This window comes from Falco cherrug, chromosome 1 (assembly GCF_023634085.1).
Source record: "Falco cherrug isolate bFalChe1 chromosome 1, bFalChe1.pri, whole genome shotgun sequence".
Taxonomy (NCBI): Eukaryota; Metazoa; Chordata; class Aves; order Falconiformes; family Falconidae; genus Falco; species Falco cherrug.
Genome location: NC_073697.1, coordinates 94,931,286 through 94,950,757, shown reverse-complemented (window position 1 = coordinate 94,950,757; position 19,472 = coordinate 94,931,286). Strand labels below are relative to the sequence as shown.

Below are 19,472 nucleotides of genomic sequence, written 5' to 3'. Positions count from 1 at the left end.
TTTTCAGCAAGAGGAAGGGAATGGTTAGATAACACACGAGGATGTAATTAACAGCATTCCTGTCCCAAGAGTTTTGGGAAATATTTCTTTGCGAAAGTGAAAAAAATATCCCAAAGGAGATTCTTTTATCCCTAATAAAGTACTGACTGGGATTTCTACAGCAGGAAAAACCTTGGAAGAGACAGAGCTCCTTCTCAAAGGCATCAGTAACTCCTGCTCTGACAGTTCATCTCACCTGATGTTCTCTCTTGCAGCCAGGAAACCTTTTACAGTAAAGCAGAATATTCCCAGTTGCAGGCAAATGAGAAAGCTGCACTGCAGGAGCAGAAAGTGATGGCAGGAAAAGGACAACCCTCATAGCAATTTTTTTGCCACCATCTATTCATCTGCATGGAAATAAACTGGAAAGCAAAGCCAAAGAACCTGTTGAAAGCAGGATTTCTTTTTTAGTTTAAATGTTTGTCTCCTAAACTACACACTAACCTCACACAGCAGCCTGCTGTGGGTCTGACTGCCCGTACCTCCCCAGCACTACCCGTGCTCCCCAATCCCCACATCAGCTCCCACTTCCATACGACCAGCACGCTACCGTACAGAGCTAACACATCCAAGCTCTTTGCAAAAGCTCATATTTTACACCATACTGAAACAGCAACGTTACCCAACACCGTCCCTTATCTCCGCTCTAGGAACACTCTTTGCTCTCAGTCGCTTCATACAACTGCTCTAAAAGACAGCTAACAAAATACAAGCGAGGAAAAGGCAAGGCATGATATTCCAACCCAGTTTTAAAAAACCCTTTTAAATCCTGCAGTTCCAGTAAACAAAAACTCCAAACTTTTTTTTTTTTTAAAAATCTGCTAAAGAACAGAAAAATCCTGTCATTAAAGAACATCCCCAACTTTTGACCCTCAGCAGCAGTGATAAATGCCCTAGTAAGCAGCATTTGTTAGCAGCATAAAAACGAGTGGCTTATACATACTAATTTGGACTGGTTTTCTTTGAACAGCAGAAGCATTGTGCTGGCCCAAGAGTCAGACAGAAGTCAGTAAATTTGAGAAGATTCATAACTAGCTGTAAAACTCACATCCTTTTGCTTCTAAACCCATTTAAAAAAAAAAAAAAGAAAAGAAAAGGAGGAAAAGAAAAGGTTGACCGTATATTCTGTGCGGAGCAGAGAAATCGCGTCTGTTGATGCTACCCGGGAACTGGATGACTTATACAGAACACTGTGTCTTCCACTGATATCCTGGCTTGAAAAAGCACTTGTCCTAACATATCCTGATGAAAGGGGGCCATTCAAGAGGGGAAAAAACCAGCTGAGGCTCGTCTAATCATTTCCCTCCTCCAGACTTGTTTGTTTGTTTGCTTCCTCCCGCATGCTCTGAAGGCAACACAACGCCTATCAGCAACCACAAACGAAGCAGCCCCTCGCTGTACAAAGTCCGTATTCCCTGGGACAGGACTAGATAAAAAAGCATCGGATTGACTAATGCCTTTACAATTAAAACACTGCATGCCACCACTGTAATATAAATATGACAAAGGCATTAGCTGTCAAATTAAAATGCTTCTTCACTTACTGTACAGCTTGAATTTCAGAGTGACTCATGAGTTGCTGAGCTCCTACTGAACAAGAAAGTCTTTCAGGTGGCTTGGTATTTATTTGTTAGCAGCCTGCTATAATCAAATTCACTGAAGACTTGTTTCTTACAGACACCCAACTAATTCTTTGTCTAGGCATAAACCATAACGACACGCTCGCGTTTCACCAGTGCCACCAGCCCAACCAGGGGGAGAAGCAGCTTTCTGTTCAGTTTTCACCCAGCCTGACTGGCATGCACCACAGATACCACCCATCCCCTGGATGCCCTTCCAGGAATCCTGACCAGCACTTCTGCTTTACAGGAGTCACTTCAGGCTATCCAATAAATGCAGACAGAGCCCATGAGTTTTGTCAGTCCTGCTCCAGCACAGCTGCAGAGCAGTCCTCCTTCCACTCCATAACCTCAGCTTATCAAATTAACGGCATTAACTCCCCAAGGGAGGTAAAACCCCTAGGCTTACAAGCATCTGGGAAATGCCAAGGGTGTCAGCAGGAGGGTACAGCCAGCTACGGTGCTTTGCTGTCTGTAAAGCAGGGGTCTTTCTGCACCCAGAGGGATGGCACCCAGGGGCTGGCAAGGAGAGGGTGTTTCGTGGCCCCGGCACTGCTGAGAGCAGGCTCCAGCGTCTCTTGCTTCACTGTCCCTTGCTCCATCCGTTGGCTCCATGCTGTTCAACTTGAAAAGGAAATATTTCTTCCCCTTTGGGAAAGCTCCAGAGGAGCACGGCTGCAACACACATCAATTACATTTCAAGTTGCTTAAGAACACAATAGGCAGCGCTTTTAATCGTTACAAAATGCCACCCCCCGGGTCCACAAATGCCAATAAGCAATCTGTTAAAAATACTGGGTTTTGGAACAAGAGACGGAGCTGCTCCTGTTACTGGACAGAGCGAGCTGGAAGCCAGCTGCCAGTTGCAGAACAATTTTCCCTAAGCAGCTTGCTTTGTCATCACAGCTTAAGCTGTGGTGTGTCCCAGGAAGAAACCTTGTACGCCTCGGGTATACAAGTTTCCTGTTTTAATGGGAAATCTCACATAAGACGTAATCATCTTGCAGGATAAAAGAAAACACTCTATTAATATATCTTATAGTTACATAACTAATCTCAAAATAAATATCCATACACAGAAGTTAGGGAAGAGAAAACCACTTTCCCTGGGAAGACACAGCCAAGCCTGGGGTTGATTCAGCAGCTTCTTGCTAGTTTAAGAATTAAAAAATAGTATCTAGCTAAAAGGGGCAGAACACAGAAACATCAGTTCGTGTCTGGCTGAGTATCCCTGCTGCTTCCAGAACTGCCACAGGATCACTCAGTGCAGGGATGCCTAAGGAGCCTGACTTATCACCACACCGCCAACTACCCTCGGTATTTCTGGAGCCGTAATGAACTTGTCTTTGTGTTTGCTGCTGATCACAACCAAGAAGCCCATTTAGTGCAAGTGTTTGTTCAGATCTGCTTGTCTACAGCTCCTGATGGGTCTCAAAGCTTGCTTCAACTAACATTTGGTGCTCACCTCTGCCTGGCTGTTCCACCGAAGTTATACCCTTCTCTCCCAAAGAGATAACATTCCAGATGTCCTTTCAAGATATCTGCTCCCACCTGAAACTTTCCTCTGTTCCTGTTTAAACTTTCATCTTCAGCAACTCTCACATTGTTGACCTGTCACATGTTTGTGCGGCTGGGTGCAGAGCTCCATGTTCCAGAAAAGCTCTGCAATGAAGCCTTGCCCAGGCACAGGGCCACCATCATGCTCTCTGGGCACTAAATCTCTGTCAAATTAAGTTTCTTAATTCCCCCTTCATTAATGGAACAAAACATACATGTGGTGCAGGGGTAGAGAAGGTCATCTATGCATCCGGGCTGAGCCAGAGCACCCCCTTCCTACACACTGCAGACAGACTTCTCCCCATGCCCAGGGGAGCACACATTTTCGGCTAAAAAAGGGCAATAATTGCTTCTCTCAAAATCGGTCGCAATTTTACGAAGGCGTGAACATGGTAGTACCTCCCAGTTCCTTGGGTTTTATGACATCTTCTGCTCCAAATGTTTCCAAACTGATAAGGTAAGGGAAAAACAGGCCTCCCAAGCTCCACAAAATTAAACACCCTTCCCTTTTCCACAGCCCCTTTGATAAGGAGAACTGATTTATTTTTTTTTTCCCCTTTTCTTCCCCCGTTTTCTGCTCACTCGGGAAAAAGCCCAGCCACCTCAAGGCAATTCAGCAAGAACACAAAGCACAGCCCCTGGAAGGGTCCTCCCTGGTATACCTCTCTGCTGCGGTGCAGCAGCCCAGGGATCGAGACAGTCCCCTGGGATGCTCCCGCATCCCAGCCAGGCCCTCCATGTGCCAGACGGTGGTTTTTAAGACAGGGCACCGCTGCAGCGAGCCAGAGGGCTGTCACACAGTCATACCGAAATAGCAATGTAAACTGGAAACGAGCACATCAAATAGAAACGAAGATGCGGGGAGAGAAATAGCAGGAAGATAAGGCAGCAGCTGCACAGCCCCTGCTTCCCAGGCCAAGCTGACAATTAAAGCACACTGACTGCTTGCTTTGGCTTGATAGAAGGCACATCAGATAACACTTCCTGACCAAGAAAGGGGCCTTCAGAAGGGGTCTGAGCAACACAAAACAGCGCCAGGGAAAAAATGAACTTCAAAGCTACTTGCTCGCATGCTACTGTACAACCTGAGAAACAGAAATGGGAGTTTTAACAGCAGCAGCGAGTCATTTCTCATGCCTTTTTTTTAAGAAGTACTTTGTGTGTTTCCAAAGGCCCTTTTCTGTGTGTCACACACCAGTCACGCAGAGTCCAGTGCCACAAAGAGATTAAATGAAACAAAGGAATCGCCTTTACAAATATAGCTGAGAGTATGGCCACAACAGCCCTGCTTAGTGTGACATGCTGCCACGCCGAGGGACGAGCAGAATGCTCCCCGTGCAGCAGGACCGGGAAAGACCCAGCTGCAACACGTGTGATGCTGTTTTAAAACAAAGTGCTATTGCATACATGTGTAGGCTTTGTGACACGCTGATAAACTGACCTGCGATCAGAACTGCAGGTGCCCAACACACCTGCTGAAGTCGGCGAGAGCTGCCAGCATCACTTGGTTTGAGGTGTTCTACCTTGCCGAAATCTCTGCAGCTACCTTCAGGGCAACTTTTAGAAACATTTGTCTTCTGAAATATATTTTAGCACAAAAATGCAAGGCAGGAAGGCTCCTTCCATACCCGTAGCTATGTTACGCTGTGGCTTTGATGGGCTAGAAATTCATCATTCTCAGATTTCCTGAGCTAAAGATTAAGTCACCTCAAGAAGAAATTCAAAACGTCTGTTGTTCCTTCAGACACAGAAAGCACATTCCCCCCTTCCTCAGACGCAGCCATGGCACCATCATGCAATGGCAAGAAGTTGCCTGCAAGGAGGCCAGGCAGCAGCCCTCGCTGGGGGGGCAGCAGGGGTGCCCTGTAATGCCTCCCTGCAGGGCAAGCATCTCCCCAGCTATTTCAAAGGGGAGTGAGACAGTTGGGCAGGCAGGAAGACCCGGCAGGCTTCGCTCTCGTGTTTTTAGCAGTGCAACAACAAAAGGGGAGTCTGAGGATGTATTGTTCAGCTGAAAGGCGTGGGCTACATCCACAGCTCAAGAATGCTAAGAAGGGTTTGAGACACTGCAGGCCATTCACAGCACCAGATACAAATGCTCCTCGAGCACAAAGAGGAAAAAGAAAAAAATGAAATCAATCATGAAGCCCACAAAAGCTAATTTCCTAATATAAATAGACTGCTGATGATGTGCCTCCAGTCACTCCTGCGCACCGGGTGAGCGACTCGTCAGGCTCTAGCAGCCATCACCCCAGCTCTGCAGAGAGCCAAACGCGGTCAGCCGTGTGTGTACCCCACGCTGGGGTGGCACACAGCTCGGAGGGCTGAGCACGACCCGGGCTGTGCCTGCAGGCAACACAGGAGCAGCTTGGGTGGAGAGAAAGGGCAGGAAGAGGGAAGCAAAAAAATTAACAGGATCGTTCCCCATTCCAGCAGACTTGTGCAAAATAAGTTAGCAGAACGGCTCCCAAACAACCAGGAAAGAGAAAATTCTAGGAATCCCTAGCACTTGGATGGTGAAAAGCCAAATAAAATAAGAGATGGTTTCACAAGGAAAAAGAAATCCTTTTTGCTCATCCCATTAAACACAGAGTTCAAAAAGGCATGAGGCTGATCACAGCATCATCCAGCTATGTGATGTGCTTGGAACAGTTTGAATCGCAACGCACATTTCTGAGATTCCCACTGAAACATGATGTCATTTTTGTGATAGCCACTGTCTCAGGAGACCAGGGCCAGATCCTCCCCAAACCTCAGCCTGCAGGACTGCCCATTCAACTGCTACAAAGAAACCCTTCCCTCACTCTCAGAAGAGGAGTATTAACCCTACAGAGACTCCCAGCATCCATGTCCCCAGCGTGCGCCTGCGGATGGACCCCAGCCCCTTGCAGCAGTCCCGTGACCGCCCACCCTGCAGCAAGGGCTGAGTAATGCTTCTCCACGCCGCTACACAGAGCGGCTCACGTGTGCCTAGACTCACGGACTCAAAAAGCAAGGCTAGGGAAGGCATCAGCTGGCACAGGGAAGGGTGAGAGGTATATACAGAGGTCCCAGCCTTAGCAACAACATAGGTTTCCAGCCCAGTGCATCCTCTGCCACACAGCATCCTGGTGGTCTGTGGGAAGCTGGCTATTCCCAAAACACTGGCTCCCTTCTTCCCCCACACCGAAAGACTCAAAAGACACCTTGTGTTTTCCTACAAGTCACTTTTTTGGGTGGCGGTGTTGCCATGTTATTGCCATAGCTGTTCCATGACCACAGGTAGGGAGGAGGACAGACCACAAGCCTGGGAGTGCCGGGGAGGTGTCCCGGAGCCGTGGTCCAGGCCAAAGGAGAGGTGGGATGATGCCAGCCCCCAGGCTCCTGGCATGGAGGGTACATCAAGAGCCTCCTGCCCACACCCCCAGGCAGGAGCCAATCCTGCTCCTGTCCTCCTCCCCTGCTGAGCTGTCGGCGCATCGGCTGATCCTCCTGCATTCCTCCCATCAACTCATCGTTTTAATCCTTTAAACTATTTTATTAAGTCACCCCACTTCACCCACTCAGTGGTGTCTCTCCGAGACAGGCCAGAGAAACAAGTGGAAACTCTCCAATGGCGCCACTGGAAAAGAAAAGGAAGGTGAATAATAGTTTCAAGGATTAAGCAAGCAGCTTCCAAGCAGCATGCGTGAAGGTCAGCCAGGACACAGACAACAGCATAGGAAGCACAACTGAGAACGCTACAGGCAGTGGTAGCGCAGCAACCCAAAAAATAGCTTAGCTGCTGGGTTTCAGAATGACTCCAAAAAAGGCAGTAGAGCCCAAGGAGTACTTGACACATTGGTAAGGCGTAAAAATAAAATAAATAAATCTAGATGGATCACGCGGTATAAAAGCAGAGTGAGAAAAGTTTTAGCTCAATCCTGACACCTCCCTAGTATTTAGCTAGACTGCAGCCTGCCTTCCCAGCTCCCCCAAGCCAGCACCCCAGAAATTAGGAGACTGCCAACCAGGGGCAAAGCCAGCTCAAGACAGAAAAAAGTTAGTAAAAATATCAGAATCATCCTTCTTTTTCCCCTCCACTCCAAACCTATCTTTTACAAGCAGAATCAGTGTTGCAGAAAGCGGCAGGCATCTGTAGCATAAAAAGTTTTGCAGGGCTGGGAGGGAGATGCCCACACACAGGCATGCTGTGAGCAGCCCCACAGGCAGCGGTCTCTGCAGGGATGCCAGTGTTGAACATGACCGTTTGGACGACAGACAGGGCAAACAAGCAACCTGGCAGCTTTCTGGAGAATCTGAAAGGGACATTTTGTCCCGTTCCCTGCATTTCTAAATGCCTTGGCCCCTGGTGCTAAACCCCAGAGGTTTTCTACCCAGCGGTCAGCAGCACACCACCACAGATCCCCCAACAGCTGCCTTCACTAGCAATTCTTGCAGCAAGAATTTCTTCAAGAGAGGTGGGGTGGTGTGATTTTGGCAGGTTTGTCAGTATGGCGAGTCCCTCTGCACAGGACCTCTGTGCTAGTGAGATCAGCGTCAGGCACAAACTCCGGGTCCTACAACAAATGTTACATCAGTACCAGGTCTCAGGGGAGAGTTTGGTGCGATGGGCAATGCTTTGACATACCAACGGTGAGGACCGGCTGAGGTGGGTATGACACACAGCACAGCGGCTGCTCCACAGATGGGTTTGTGATCCTGCTCCTGCCCTGGGAAAGATGCGGAGAAAACTACATCTCTAGTGGCAAAAGAGAAACCTTTGTACTGGCTGCAAGGGGAAGATGTCTACACACACAAGCAGCTCTGGCAAAGCCATTAACCACTGCCAGTTCACACTCTGGTCATGGACATTCATACCTTACGTTACAGAGAGCTGATGCAGATCTGTCTGTGATGCAAAAGCTCAACACCTTTGGCTTCTGCCTGGACTGCAGCCCTAAAACTTCCAGAGAGGGAAGGCAAGCCCTGCAGTGAAAAGTCCTTCTGATCCGAGAAGGATGTAGGACCTAAAACAGCTAACAGATGCAGTCTGCATCCTAATCCATTTGAGCCTGGGCTTATTTTTGGCTTATTTTGCTTTCTGATTTTTTTTGTGTAGCAGTGAAGTGATTCTACACCAGGGATTCAAATGCTGCAGAAGGATGTGTAAATGTTTGGGAAATAAAAAACTCAACACTCTCTTCATTAAAAGTAAAGCCATGCCTATGAAGGTGTTCTGTCCATTTCATGTACTCCAAAAACATCTCAAGAGCACTTGTCAGGCAGACCACAGCTCTGATTTATATGAGAAATCCCTGACTCACAGATCTTGGCAACAGATTATCAAAGATTAAGGTATTTAAAAAATCAAGAGGCATTTAGAACCAAAATATTTTTTTGACCCAGCTCTAATACCTAAATAAACAGTAACCACACTGGTCTTCTACAGAAAGAAAAAAAAAGAAAAAAAGTTCAGTCCAAAGCCAGTACCTTTGATAACAGGGCCAGTTTTGGGTTTTGCCAAACTGCTGAGGTTTCATGGGAATGGGGAAAAAAAGAGAAAGAAAGAAAGAAAAAAAAAAAGATATTTATATACAATTCTGAAAAAAGTCTGATCACCACATCTTCAAACTGGCAGGCCTCCTGCTGTTATTCTACCTACACCCAAGTAAACTCCTCACATTGCTCAACTTCAAGTCAGCAACAGTTTCCTGGAAAGGCCAGATCTTAAACAAGTGTCAAGTAAGTGCATGCTTCCTCAGCTCCATGGTCTTTGAACATCCCCATACAACCCACCACAAAATGTAAAGGCCTAATTATATCTTCATCAGCTTCCATGGCCACACCTACAGGCCAGAAAGTTACCGAGGGTCACGAGCCTGTGAATTTGTCTCCCCATTGTATGGAGCACGCTAAGGCAGGATGCCGCAGCCTTGCCAGGATGTGATTCAGCGTCCTGTTTTGAACAGTTAATAAAGTCAGCAACTTCTGCCCCAAGATCTCCCACCAAGTAACTGGGAGACAATAAATACTCCAGTGAGCAGGACTTGTCAAGTGTGCAATGAGCTGCTGTCCCCACAAATAAATCCTCCAGGCAGCTGCCCCAGCACACCCCCAGCCCCACGCACCTTTCCAGTATCACAAACACAGCACCCAAAGCTGCGGACACAAGCCATTCACTCAGTGCTGCCTCCAGGAAAACATGCTCATAAATCCCTAAAAAACTTAACGATCAAGGTGTTAATATATGATTTTTGGTGCATTAAAACAGAACATACAACAAAGTATAATCTATAAACGTCCCCAGCTCTGGTGGCACTCAGCACAGCGCGGAAGAAAAGCTGTGCAGAGCGAACACGTGGCTGCACAGAGCCAGAGCAGCAGGCTGGAGTTCCATTTGTCCTTGGAGTTTCCATCCTGAAGAAGCCAGCTGCAGCACCAGCAAGGCAATCTGGTTTATTACAGTGATTTTAACCAAACAGTCCCCTTATTATGAGTCCTCTGGCATGTGCCAGCCAGGATGACCATAGAATCTTAGAATGGTTTAGGTTGCAACAGACCTTTAAGAACATCGAGTCCAACCGTTAACCTCACACTGCCAAGTCCATCGCTAAACCATGTCCCTAAGGATCACATCTACAAGTCTTTTAAATACCCCCAGGGATGGTGACTCCGCCACTTCTCTTGGCAGCCTGTTCCAATGCTTGACAACTCTTTTGGGTAAGAAATTTGTCCTAATATCCAATCTAAACCTAACGATGCCCTGTAAAGAGTTTGTCTGCAGCAATTACTCCTCTTGTTGACCACCGAGCTGCAGTTTTCATCAGCCCGAGGGCTCCACCTAATTCCTGCAGCAAATGCAAACCCGAGTCAAACCAATGCCCAGTGTAACTCCACTACCTTCAAAACAGAAAATTACTTTACTTTGTTAAACTACAACAAAAAAAGCAGTAACTAAAGAAACTGTAGAGCTGGTTATCAAACCAATGTGGTGGAGCACGTTTGTTCCCAAGCAGGTAGTCATGCAAAACACAAAGGCAAGTGAGATGGAAAGCAAGGGGGATGTGCCTTTCACCCATCACAAACAGCAGTAGGTTCCTCAGAGGTCAAAAGCCATACAACTCCGAGCTGAAAGGTTTTAATGCTGAATAAAACCAAGCAGAGCTAGTAGTTTACTCTGAGTGTTTCAAAAGAGGAGCCAACAGTCATCTACCAGGCTGCAGATGGGAGAAAGGGGCTCAGGAACATTAAGTGAAGTGGTGACGCACTCAGGATAACATCAGCAAAGAGAGGAAGACCCCCAGGCTCCTGTTCTTCCTCTGCAACTTCTCTGTCCAGCAGGACACTGGATGCTCCAGGCAGTGCTCTCAGCACAGGGTCTCCCCACTCAGCAGTGGCCATGCAGCACGCAGAGGCGGCAGAGCAGCGTATGTCATTAAAAGTCTCCACAAATGTATACAAGCCCAACCCTGAAAACCTCTACCTCCCATAGCTGCTCTGGCCAGCTCTTAAACTGGGTTTAGCGATGCCAAACAAGAACAGTTCTTTCCACAACGATCTACAGGCTTGATCAGAGGCTGGAGACAACTAACTCCCAGGCCCTCCCACAGCAGTTCAACCTCCATCTCCCCGCAGAAGGTGCCCAAAAACACTCACCCAGCCCCGTTTCTGAGCGCATTCAGACTGCAATTGGAAGGCAAATAATGGCAGAGATTACGGAATGACTGGCTAAACAAACTTACTTGTGTTTGTAATTAAAGCCAGTGATTATCTTGCTGCATTTGCCAACTGCATCCGAGAAACAGCAAACACTTAACATGACTGGCTTTGTACAACATCTCCTTTGACTTGGCGCTGGAGAGCCAACCAACGGTCAGTGATGAAAGTCAATCGGATTGCAGCAAAAATCAGGGTCGGAAAAGTTGCAGATACCCCATTCTCCCAGAGCAGTCGGCTTGAAAAGAGCTCAGCTCTGCTCTGCATCTCCCCCACACTCGGTATCATCTTCTCTGACGTTGCTCTGAGCTAAAAGAGCGTAACATGGCTCTGTGATAAGGTGGCAGGCACTGTGCACACAAGGCTTATGTTGAACTCAGTGGACCCCCATCTTGCAAAACTTAAGGCTGTGCTTAACTCTAAGCTAGAGCATACTCCCACGGACTTGACGTAAGCGTGCCAGCAGTTTTATTAACATTTGGGTGAGAAGTCTCAAGGTTCTGTGGGTGCACTGCATCATCAGGGGAAAAAGGGATCAAGCCACCACAGCCCATGGCTGATCGGCATTCAGGAAGGAAGATTTTGGTAAACATAAACAATGCAGAGAACGAGACATGAAGCTTTTTTCTGCACCAGCTACACCAAGGCCAACTGGGCTGTTAGATCTGAGCCTGTGCTCTTACTTTTTCTTCTGCTATGAATCTTTACCCACCGGGGAGCAAAACAGACTCCCGACTGTCTGCTGGAACTAGTGTGGATGTTACCTTATCTGCAATTTTTTTGGAAAGTGAGAAAAGGGGGACTTTAAAGCACACTAATATTTAAGAAAATTCAGAGAGCAACAGTATCTTCGAAAGAAAAGCTGAACCTAGAACACATCCCCCCCTCTGTCTATGTTAGGGTAGAAGCTGTTTCAGGGACAAAACAGGAAGCAAAGCATTTTGGAATGACAGAAACCATAAGGAAGGTCTGCTGCTCTTAGACCAGAGAGGAGCAAGACATGCAGCTGGTTAACTCAACTATGCAGTCTCAAATGAAAATCCTGGAATTTTTTGGAATGAATGAAAATAATCTGTACAGCAAGCGGACAAGTAAGTAACATCATAAATGTGTAATAGCACATTCACCCTGTGTCGATGAAACACAGTTTGAGCTGGCAGCAAGATGGGGTTTTGTTTCCAACAACTTTTCCTTTTTCTAACCATCAGGATCTTTGAGGTCTGCAAAGTCAGGCGCTGGACCGCCGACCCCTGCACTCAGGGCACATGTGACAAAGCACAGCTGTCACCTAAGTCTCCACCAAGGCTAGACTAGGATTAAAAGATTCACAAATATCACCATAGCCCATTCCTGCATTTTTTTTCAGAGGAGACCTGAACTCAGCTGTTGGAGGAGCACAATGAAGTTGAACAATTCTGCCACCCCATGGGCACCGGGTAAAGTCTCAGCAAATTGATCCGGAGCAGCTGCCGGCAAGAAGGGGGCAGGATCTACCCACCTCCCCACCAGAGCAGTTTCATTTATCATCTCTGCTGTGTCCACACTAGGGCCACACATTTTCTTCAGTCCTTGGCAGTGTTTCCCCCTAAGTACAGCTGCACAAGAGTCATCCTATTCTTGAGGTCTATATAATGATTTAATTACCAGATTCTTATCCTGAAAATCATATACGGAAGAGCAGCCCCAAGAGACTGAAGGACAGAGGAAGCTCTTGGGATCTCTGTTTCTAAAGTCAGTGCCGCAGTATTTTTCAACAGCCAGTAGAAAAGTATCAACCTTTAAGCCCATTTCCACTACATCTACCCCCACCTTTGCTCCGGTCAGTGACGGATGCACATGCCTGGTTTGCAAAAAGACCAGGCAGATCAAAGGTAGCCACAAAACCAATGATGTCCCAACCATTTACATGTACACTGTCCCTGAGTTCATTTGAGGGATAAAGTTGTATTTCTTCTTTCAGCACAAGAACCATGTACACAAAAGAGGCAGCTATCATACTGCTCAGTTAAGCGTTACTATTTAATACAACACGGGAAAAAGCATAAGAATTAAGGATGTGTTGCTATTCATGACTTAAGCAGGTTCCTGCTTCAGCCTCCAGTTGTACAGTAAGGCCACAACCAAGCTGGGAGCAGAACCAGGAATCTTGAATTTTGCTTTAACCAATACAAAATGCATTCTCTAGAAAATAAGAACATCGCAGACTGCCATTAAATGCCTTTACACAGGAGACCACACAGCAACCAAACGTACAACACTTACGACCCATGTGCATCCACGCAGGACAGCCACCAAACACTGGGCTTCCCAGATGGGCTTCAGCCACGACAAGTCACCTCCAGGACACCAACATGGCAAGGCCTGACACTTTCTATGTCTGTGAAGTAGCAGCTTTGCTTTTCTGCTCTCCAACTTCACTTGCAGGGTAAAGACGATCTATACCCTAATATCCACTTGCTACTCCCAAAACCACAAGATTAACCAGACATCAACTCAGTCCATCAGACTGTGACAGAAAACCCACTGCCACCAGTGTCTCAGTTTTCTATCTGCGCAACAGTTGGTCTCAAAGCATAAAACAGGATGGACAACAAGATCAGACTCCAAGCAGCAGATGAGTGGCTTTGCTTTTACCTGAAACCAGGATAATTAAACGAGGAAGTAGTAACAAGAAGAGACCAAGCCTGCCAACCACCGTTGTGTTTTCACACTATATCTCTCGAATTGTGGTTTACAGGTTAGAGGGTAAGAGCTGTCTGCAGCAGCTGGGTTTAGAGTGAACAATCCACATAATTACTCAGAGGCCCATTAGGCCAGTCCCACCAAACTAGCTGGATCATTACTACTTCTGATCTCTGCGCATCAGCAAGAGAAGCCTTTCTCTTCTCCAGCAGGATCTCCCATTCCTCCTCCTCACATGAAGAAAGCAGCTCTACACAACCCCAGTATCAAAGGAGTCAAATTTCTGATGGTTAATACCCAGGAATGAGCAGAGCTCTCTCCTACCCAACCCTAGGAGCACACCCCCTTCCCAACCCAGAGCCTCAACCTCAGAGAGCAGCAGCAGACAGAGATGCTGTGATAATGGTAAGGGCTGTGGTCAGAGCTGACGAGCAATTTTCCAGTTTCTTCCCACCAGGAAAAAAACCCACAAACCTTCTTTTATGCTTTCAGTTCACTGAACACTCATCTCAAAACTAAACCGATCAGGGAAAGAGCATCCCCAGTGTTTAGCTCTCTGCAGACCATGCGATCCCCTCCAGGCAAGCATACATGCTCGAGGCTGGAGTCCTGTGCGGGATCAGGACTCAGATACACGGCAGACAATTAACAACAGTGGAAACAATGTTTAGAGCCAAATAGCTCTGCTTACCTTACATTTAATTTACGCTCTTCATCACTGCCAACCTCCAGCTGAGGGGAGAAAAGAAGGATACAAAAAAAGTTACACGCTGGTTGTTTCCATACTACAACTTTAAAAAATATCCCCCTGCTTTTTAAAACCATCCCTGCAATAACAGGTTTGGGGTCATTGTTTTCTGTAGAGTTTTTTCTTTCCAGTGCCAGGAATAAATGAGACTCCCTGCCCATACATGCCATCAGCACCCAGTGCCGGGTGACAAAGGGGCTCACGGGGATTTTAAAGCTCTTAGGTCCTAATCCTGCAAGCTGGTCCTAGAGCACAGATCGGTTTGAAGATCGCCAACCTCAACGTCACCAAGAATGCACACACATCACTCCCACTGAGCACACACGTGAGGGCAGAACCTGTCCCGAGCAAAAGGCTGCTAACGAAGAGCAGGGCACAAATTAAGGCTGTAATTCAGGGTGTGCAGTGACAGCACGAGCGCCCTCCAAACTGCCCAGCTGGGACTGTCCCAGCCTCCAGCACCTGAACCCCAACCCGGCACACACCGGCAAGGCCCCTCTGCCCACTCTGTGCTGCCACCTTGCCAGCAAGGCCACCTCTAGCTGGATGCTGGCAGATGATGCGTCCCAAGGCTGGGATGACGCCCACCTCATCAACAAGTCCTACATCTGCTGCTTTCCTGATAAATACATGACAAGCATGTATTAAACCAGCCACTTTTTCACTGGGCATTAGTGGGAAGTCCCCCTGGAAGCAAGTCTGGCTGCTCAGGTGACAATACTGGCCTTTACATTTCATTCACTCTCCTTAAAACAGAAGCATGCTTGTGACTTAAGCCTACTTTCAGCAAGAAACATTTTCACATAGCTGTGCTTTCCACCTACCCTCTTCAACTTCTCTACTAGCTTCTGGACAAAATTCTGTATTAAAGAAAAACAGAGTTGGGGCTAATTGCATCCAGAGCTGGAAAAAAAAAATCAACAAAAAAACCTCAAAGATAATTCTCCTCCTTTGGTCCTGCAAAAGTAGACGGAAGAGAATGGGCCAGTTTGCACTGGGAAGATGGTTTGGATCCAAGAAGCAAAGCAGGGACCTTACAAATCACCCCGCAACAGCAAAACCTTCAAACTTGCAACACACTGGACACCAGACAAGGGACACAAGCCTTTAAGAAATGACGCCCCATCAGCACTAACGCTCAGGGAACATATTCTTTATTTACTACAACATCGCTTAAAACCCGCATCAAATAAGGGCCACTGTAAGGGTTACTTGTTTCTGGCTGGTTTTGTAGAAGTTAAAAACCATAAAATCCCAGCATGGTTTGGGTTGGAAGGGCCCTTAAAGACCATCTAGTTCCAACCCCCAGCCACAGGCAGGGACACCTTCCACCAGCCCAGGTTGCTCAAAGCCCCATCCAGCCTGGCAAATAAGCAAACAGTTTCACTTAAAACATTCAAGCCTGAAGTTCTGTGTGCCTGGAGGACCTGGGTTGTTCCCCCCAAGCTCGAGTTAAGACTCAGGAGGCTAAAGCACACAGCAGCTGCTCTGTTTACAATCTGTAAGAACCAAGTAAAGCCAGGAATAAAACCAACCCCAAACGCAACCGCACGGGCCGGATATTAGAAATATAGCCATTTGGAGGAAAAGAGATACACAAAGCCCATCCAAAATGACTGCAGCTGATGGTGAGAAGCATACCACTGCTATTTTTAGTCTGTTTACAGTATGCAGTGGCAGTGCAGACCCAGCCTGGCCGGGGCAGCCAGCAGAGCCCTGGGAACACCGCGAGCTCCAGTGCCCCCCACCAGCAGATCCCCCCAGCCCTGGGAAGGGCTGTCAGCTTTTTGGCCTTTGTAAGGTCACCCTCCTGTTTGTTTGGGTCTGTCACGTAGCAACAAGAGGGAGAAAAACTTTTTTTCTTTTTAAACAAATGCGACTGTGAAGTCTTGAACATCGTCAGGTGAAGCTCAGCAGCAAAGCCGGCCCTGCATCTGCTGCAGGCTCATCTTTTGCAGAAGCTGACTTGCTTTCAAAGTCAACTCTCCCTCTATTTTCTATTACAAAGCTCCAGTAAAACCAAAACAAGGCAGAAGCAGTCAGTGTGGCAGATAGCAAAGATGCCATCCACCACGCTGAGTTCTTCTGCCTTGTTTTGGTCAGAGCATCCCTCCAAGCTGGCAGGTTTTATGGTGCACCACACGTGATGCCACGGGCCTGCCGCTGGTCACGAGCACCGCGGATCCCACCACAGCACGGACACTGCGCTGGGGCCAGACCCCCACCAGCCACAGCCTCACCCCTCCCTGAGGACTGTGCCGAGTGCGGCCAGGCTGAAGGAGCTGACACGGAGCTGGCGGTGGTGTGGAAGGGAGATGGCAGCAGAGCCAACACACGCGTGCAAGTTTGCAAGTGTGTATGAACTACTCTCTCCTCCTAAGAATTCACAGCACGCTACATTAACATAGCAGCAAGCCTCTTGCAGGCAGCAGCAACCATTTTATAAATTCCTTTAGGCTCATGAGTGAAGAGAGGCTGCAGCAGTGTACTCACAATTAGCAAGGACGTATGGCCATCATTTTCCATTTAAAAAATCCGGTAATTATTCACACAAACTAAAAGCCCCAAAGAGTCCTGATTTTCCTTGCAAGAAAGATCATTAAAGATCATGGAGTAGGCTGGCACTTTCTGATAGGATTTTTTCTTTGAAATTAACCTTGTAAAAGTAACACGCTGAATTTAGAAAAGGACATTTTATAGTTTTGTGGTATTTCATGCCAGAAGGGACCAAACAAACCGAACAGGAGCCAATGTCTTCTTCTGGGAGCCACCAAAGTACTCCTGAGCCATGGATGCTGCGGCGGGAGTGCCCTGCCACTGACAACACTAGGCGGCAAGTCTGGGGTAGTGTTTTCAAGAGGGAAAGGGAGAATCATATGGTCACCGCACTGCAAAACTAACAACCACCACAGAGCTCCTACACAATGCAATGCCTAACGCAATGCACATGGCAAGGTGAGAAGCATGCTGCTTTGACTCCTCTCCCACCTGCACCAGTGAAACCCAGTCTAATCCCACTGCCTGCAACAGGGTTACCGCTCCTTTACATCTGTGTAGATCAGGTGGCCACTAGGTCTCATTTAAGACTCTGCCTGAACCAGAACCCAACAAAATTCCCTCTGAAAAAATCCTTAGAAAAGCAGAGGCCCTGTCTTCATGTTTCTCAATGAACGCAGCATGGTCCAAACACTGGGTCCCTGCAGCCTCAGGAGCCCAAACCACATGAGTATGGCATAACAGTCGGCGGAAAGAAGGGATGACACATCTCCAGCGAGGGCCATGCAAAGGGGACCCCTGCAGCCCCTCCAGGTGAGGGAGAACCTGTGAGCTTTGTGGCACTGTCACCCTCCTGCCTTCCCCTGTCACACCAGCTAATCGGGGGAGTCACAGGGACCTGACAGGTGACAAATAGGATTGTTTACCTGGTGGGAGCAGGGACAGAGCGAAGCCAAGGGCAGTGAGCATCAAAGGAAAGAGGTGGGGGGGAGAGACACACAGGAAGGATATGCAGAGAAACACACACCAGGTGGTCTTTGAGGGTCATAAAGGAGATGGGTTAAGAGGAAAAAAGGGATCCATGTGAAAGAAGAACAACAAACTGGAGGGTGCACCTGTGTTTGGATAGCATGTGGGAGCTGCAGTGAGGGAAGACAGAAGCTCAAGGCTGAGCAGAGGCAGGAGAAGGCATTTTTGGGGTACAAGAGCCAAGGGGGCACATGGCAGAGCTGTGATGCACAGGGTGCCTGTCCCAGCAGGGCAGGGCTGCGCGGAGCACAGCATTACAGGGGCAGCGGGTTGAGCAGCGCGTACCCGATCCCGGAGCAGCAGAGCTGGGAGGGAAGGAGAAGGCTGCGTTGCAGCAAGGAGTGGCAGCAGACAGAGCAGCATGGGGACGTCGCACAGGTATGGGGTGGAGTGGGACAGGAGCTGCTCTGGCAGCAGGCAACCCACCACAGCTGCCTCAGGGAAGGGCTGGCGTGAGCTCCCCGTGGGGCAGAAGCTGCAGCAGGCACGGGGAAGGGGAAGGCAGAGCCATTGCAGCGTGGGGACAGAGGGGTAGCGCAGGGGGTGAAGCAGAGCACCCCTGGGGCAGGAGGCGGTGGCTGCTGTGGGGTGTCAGGGAAGGAGAACAGATGGGGCCAGCAAGCACAGCCACTCCCTGATGACAGGCCCAGCGCGCTGCCCGGGGATTTACCTGGCAGAGAAGAGCGAAGCAGGCTGCCTGGGGTTCAGCTAGCCCAAGCTAATGCGGGGTGAGGGACGGAGGGGGGCTGAGGGGGGCACGGCCAGCGTGCCGCGGGGCAGAGCGGGGAGACGCTGGACAGTCCTAGGCCTGACGCAGCCTACAGCATCGAAAGGCCAGGGGCTGAGGCACAGCAGCGCTGGGCAGCATGGGGGGCTGCAAGGGGAAGGGGCAGTGCAGGGCTGAGCTGGGGCTGGGCGGGGGGCAGGGCCATGGGGGCTGTGAGGGGATGAAGGCAGCGGGCAAGCAGCTATGGTAGGCTGGGAGACCGTGGGGCTGGGGACTGCAAGGGGCCTGAGCCTGTGAGGGGCTGAAGCCAGGGTCTGGGGGATATGGGGGGCCAGGGGGCTGCGAGGGGCTGGGGCTGTGAGGGGCTGGAACTTGAGTCTGGGGGATACTGGGGGGCTGTGAGGGGATGGAGCCAGAAGCTGTGCAGGCTGTGAGGGGCCAAGGCCATGGGGCCGTGAGGAGATGGCAGCCAGGGGCTGGGGGCTACAGGGGGCCGTGAGGAGATGGCAGCCAGGGGCTGGGGGCTACAGGGGGCTGTGAGAGGCCAGGGCCATGGGGCCGCGGGCCGTGAGGAGATGCAGCCAGGGGCTGGGGGCGGCTGTGAGGGGCCAGGGCCACGGGGCCGGGGGCCGCGGCCGACGCGCGGGGCCCAGCCGCGGCGCTGAGGAGTCGCGTCCCGCCCCGCTCCCCGTCCCCCCGCGGCACGGCCCGGCCCGGCCCGGCCCGGCTCACCTCGCTGGTGCTGGCCGAGGAGGCGGCGCTGGGGGTCGGCGAGCGCTGCAGCGTGACCAGCGCCATGGCGGCGGGGCCCGGCTACAGCGGCGGCGGCGGCGGGGCACCGGCCGCCTCCACCGCCCCGGCGGCTGCGCAGCCCGCCCGGCCGCCGCGCCGCGGGGAG

The 19,472-nt window shown here is 49.5% G+C and overlaps 1 protein-coding gene across 6 annotated transcripts in view; it reads right to left on the bottom strand.

Annotated features, from left to right (window-relative positions):
- SSH1 (slingshot protein phosphatase 1) overlaps nucleotides 1-19,454 on the bottom strand; it is a 37,506-nt gene extending 18,052 nt beyond the window's left edge. For 2 of the 6 annotated variants that reach the window (XR_008731968.1, XM_055708590.1), the window contains exons 1-2: nucleotides 19,307-19,454; nucleotides 14,266-14,306 (exon numbers count right to left, since the gene is read on the bottom strand). Coding sequence is in view for 2 of the 6 variants with exons in the window: in XM_055708590.1 (XP_055564565.1) it covers nucleotides 14,266-14,306; nucleotides 19,307-19,372 (107 nt within the window). In the remaining 4 variants the exon portion in view is untranslated. Of the gene's footprint in view, nucleotides 1-235; nucleotides 1,143-14,265; nucleotides 14,307-19,306 lie in introns of those variants that run through there. The other 4 variants (XM_027797847.2, XM_055708617.1, XM_027797843.2 and 1 more) reach the window with 4 other exon arrangements.
- Nucleotides 19,455-19,472: the final 18 nt, after the last annotated feature.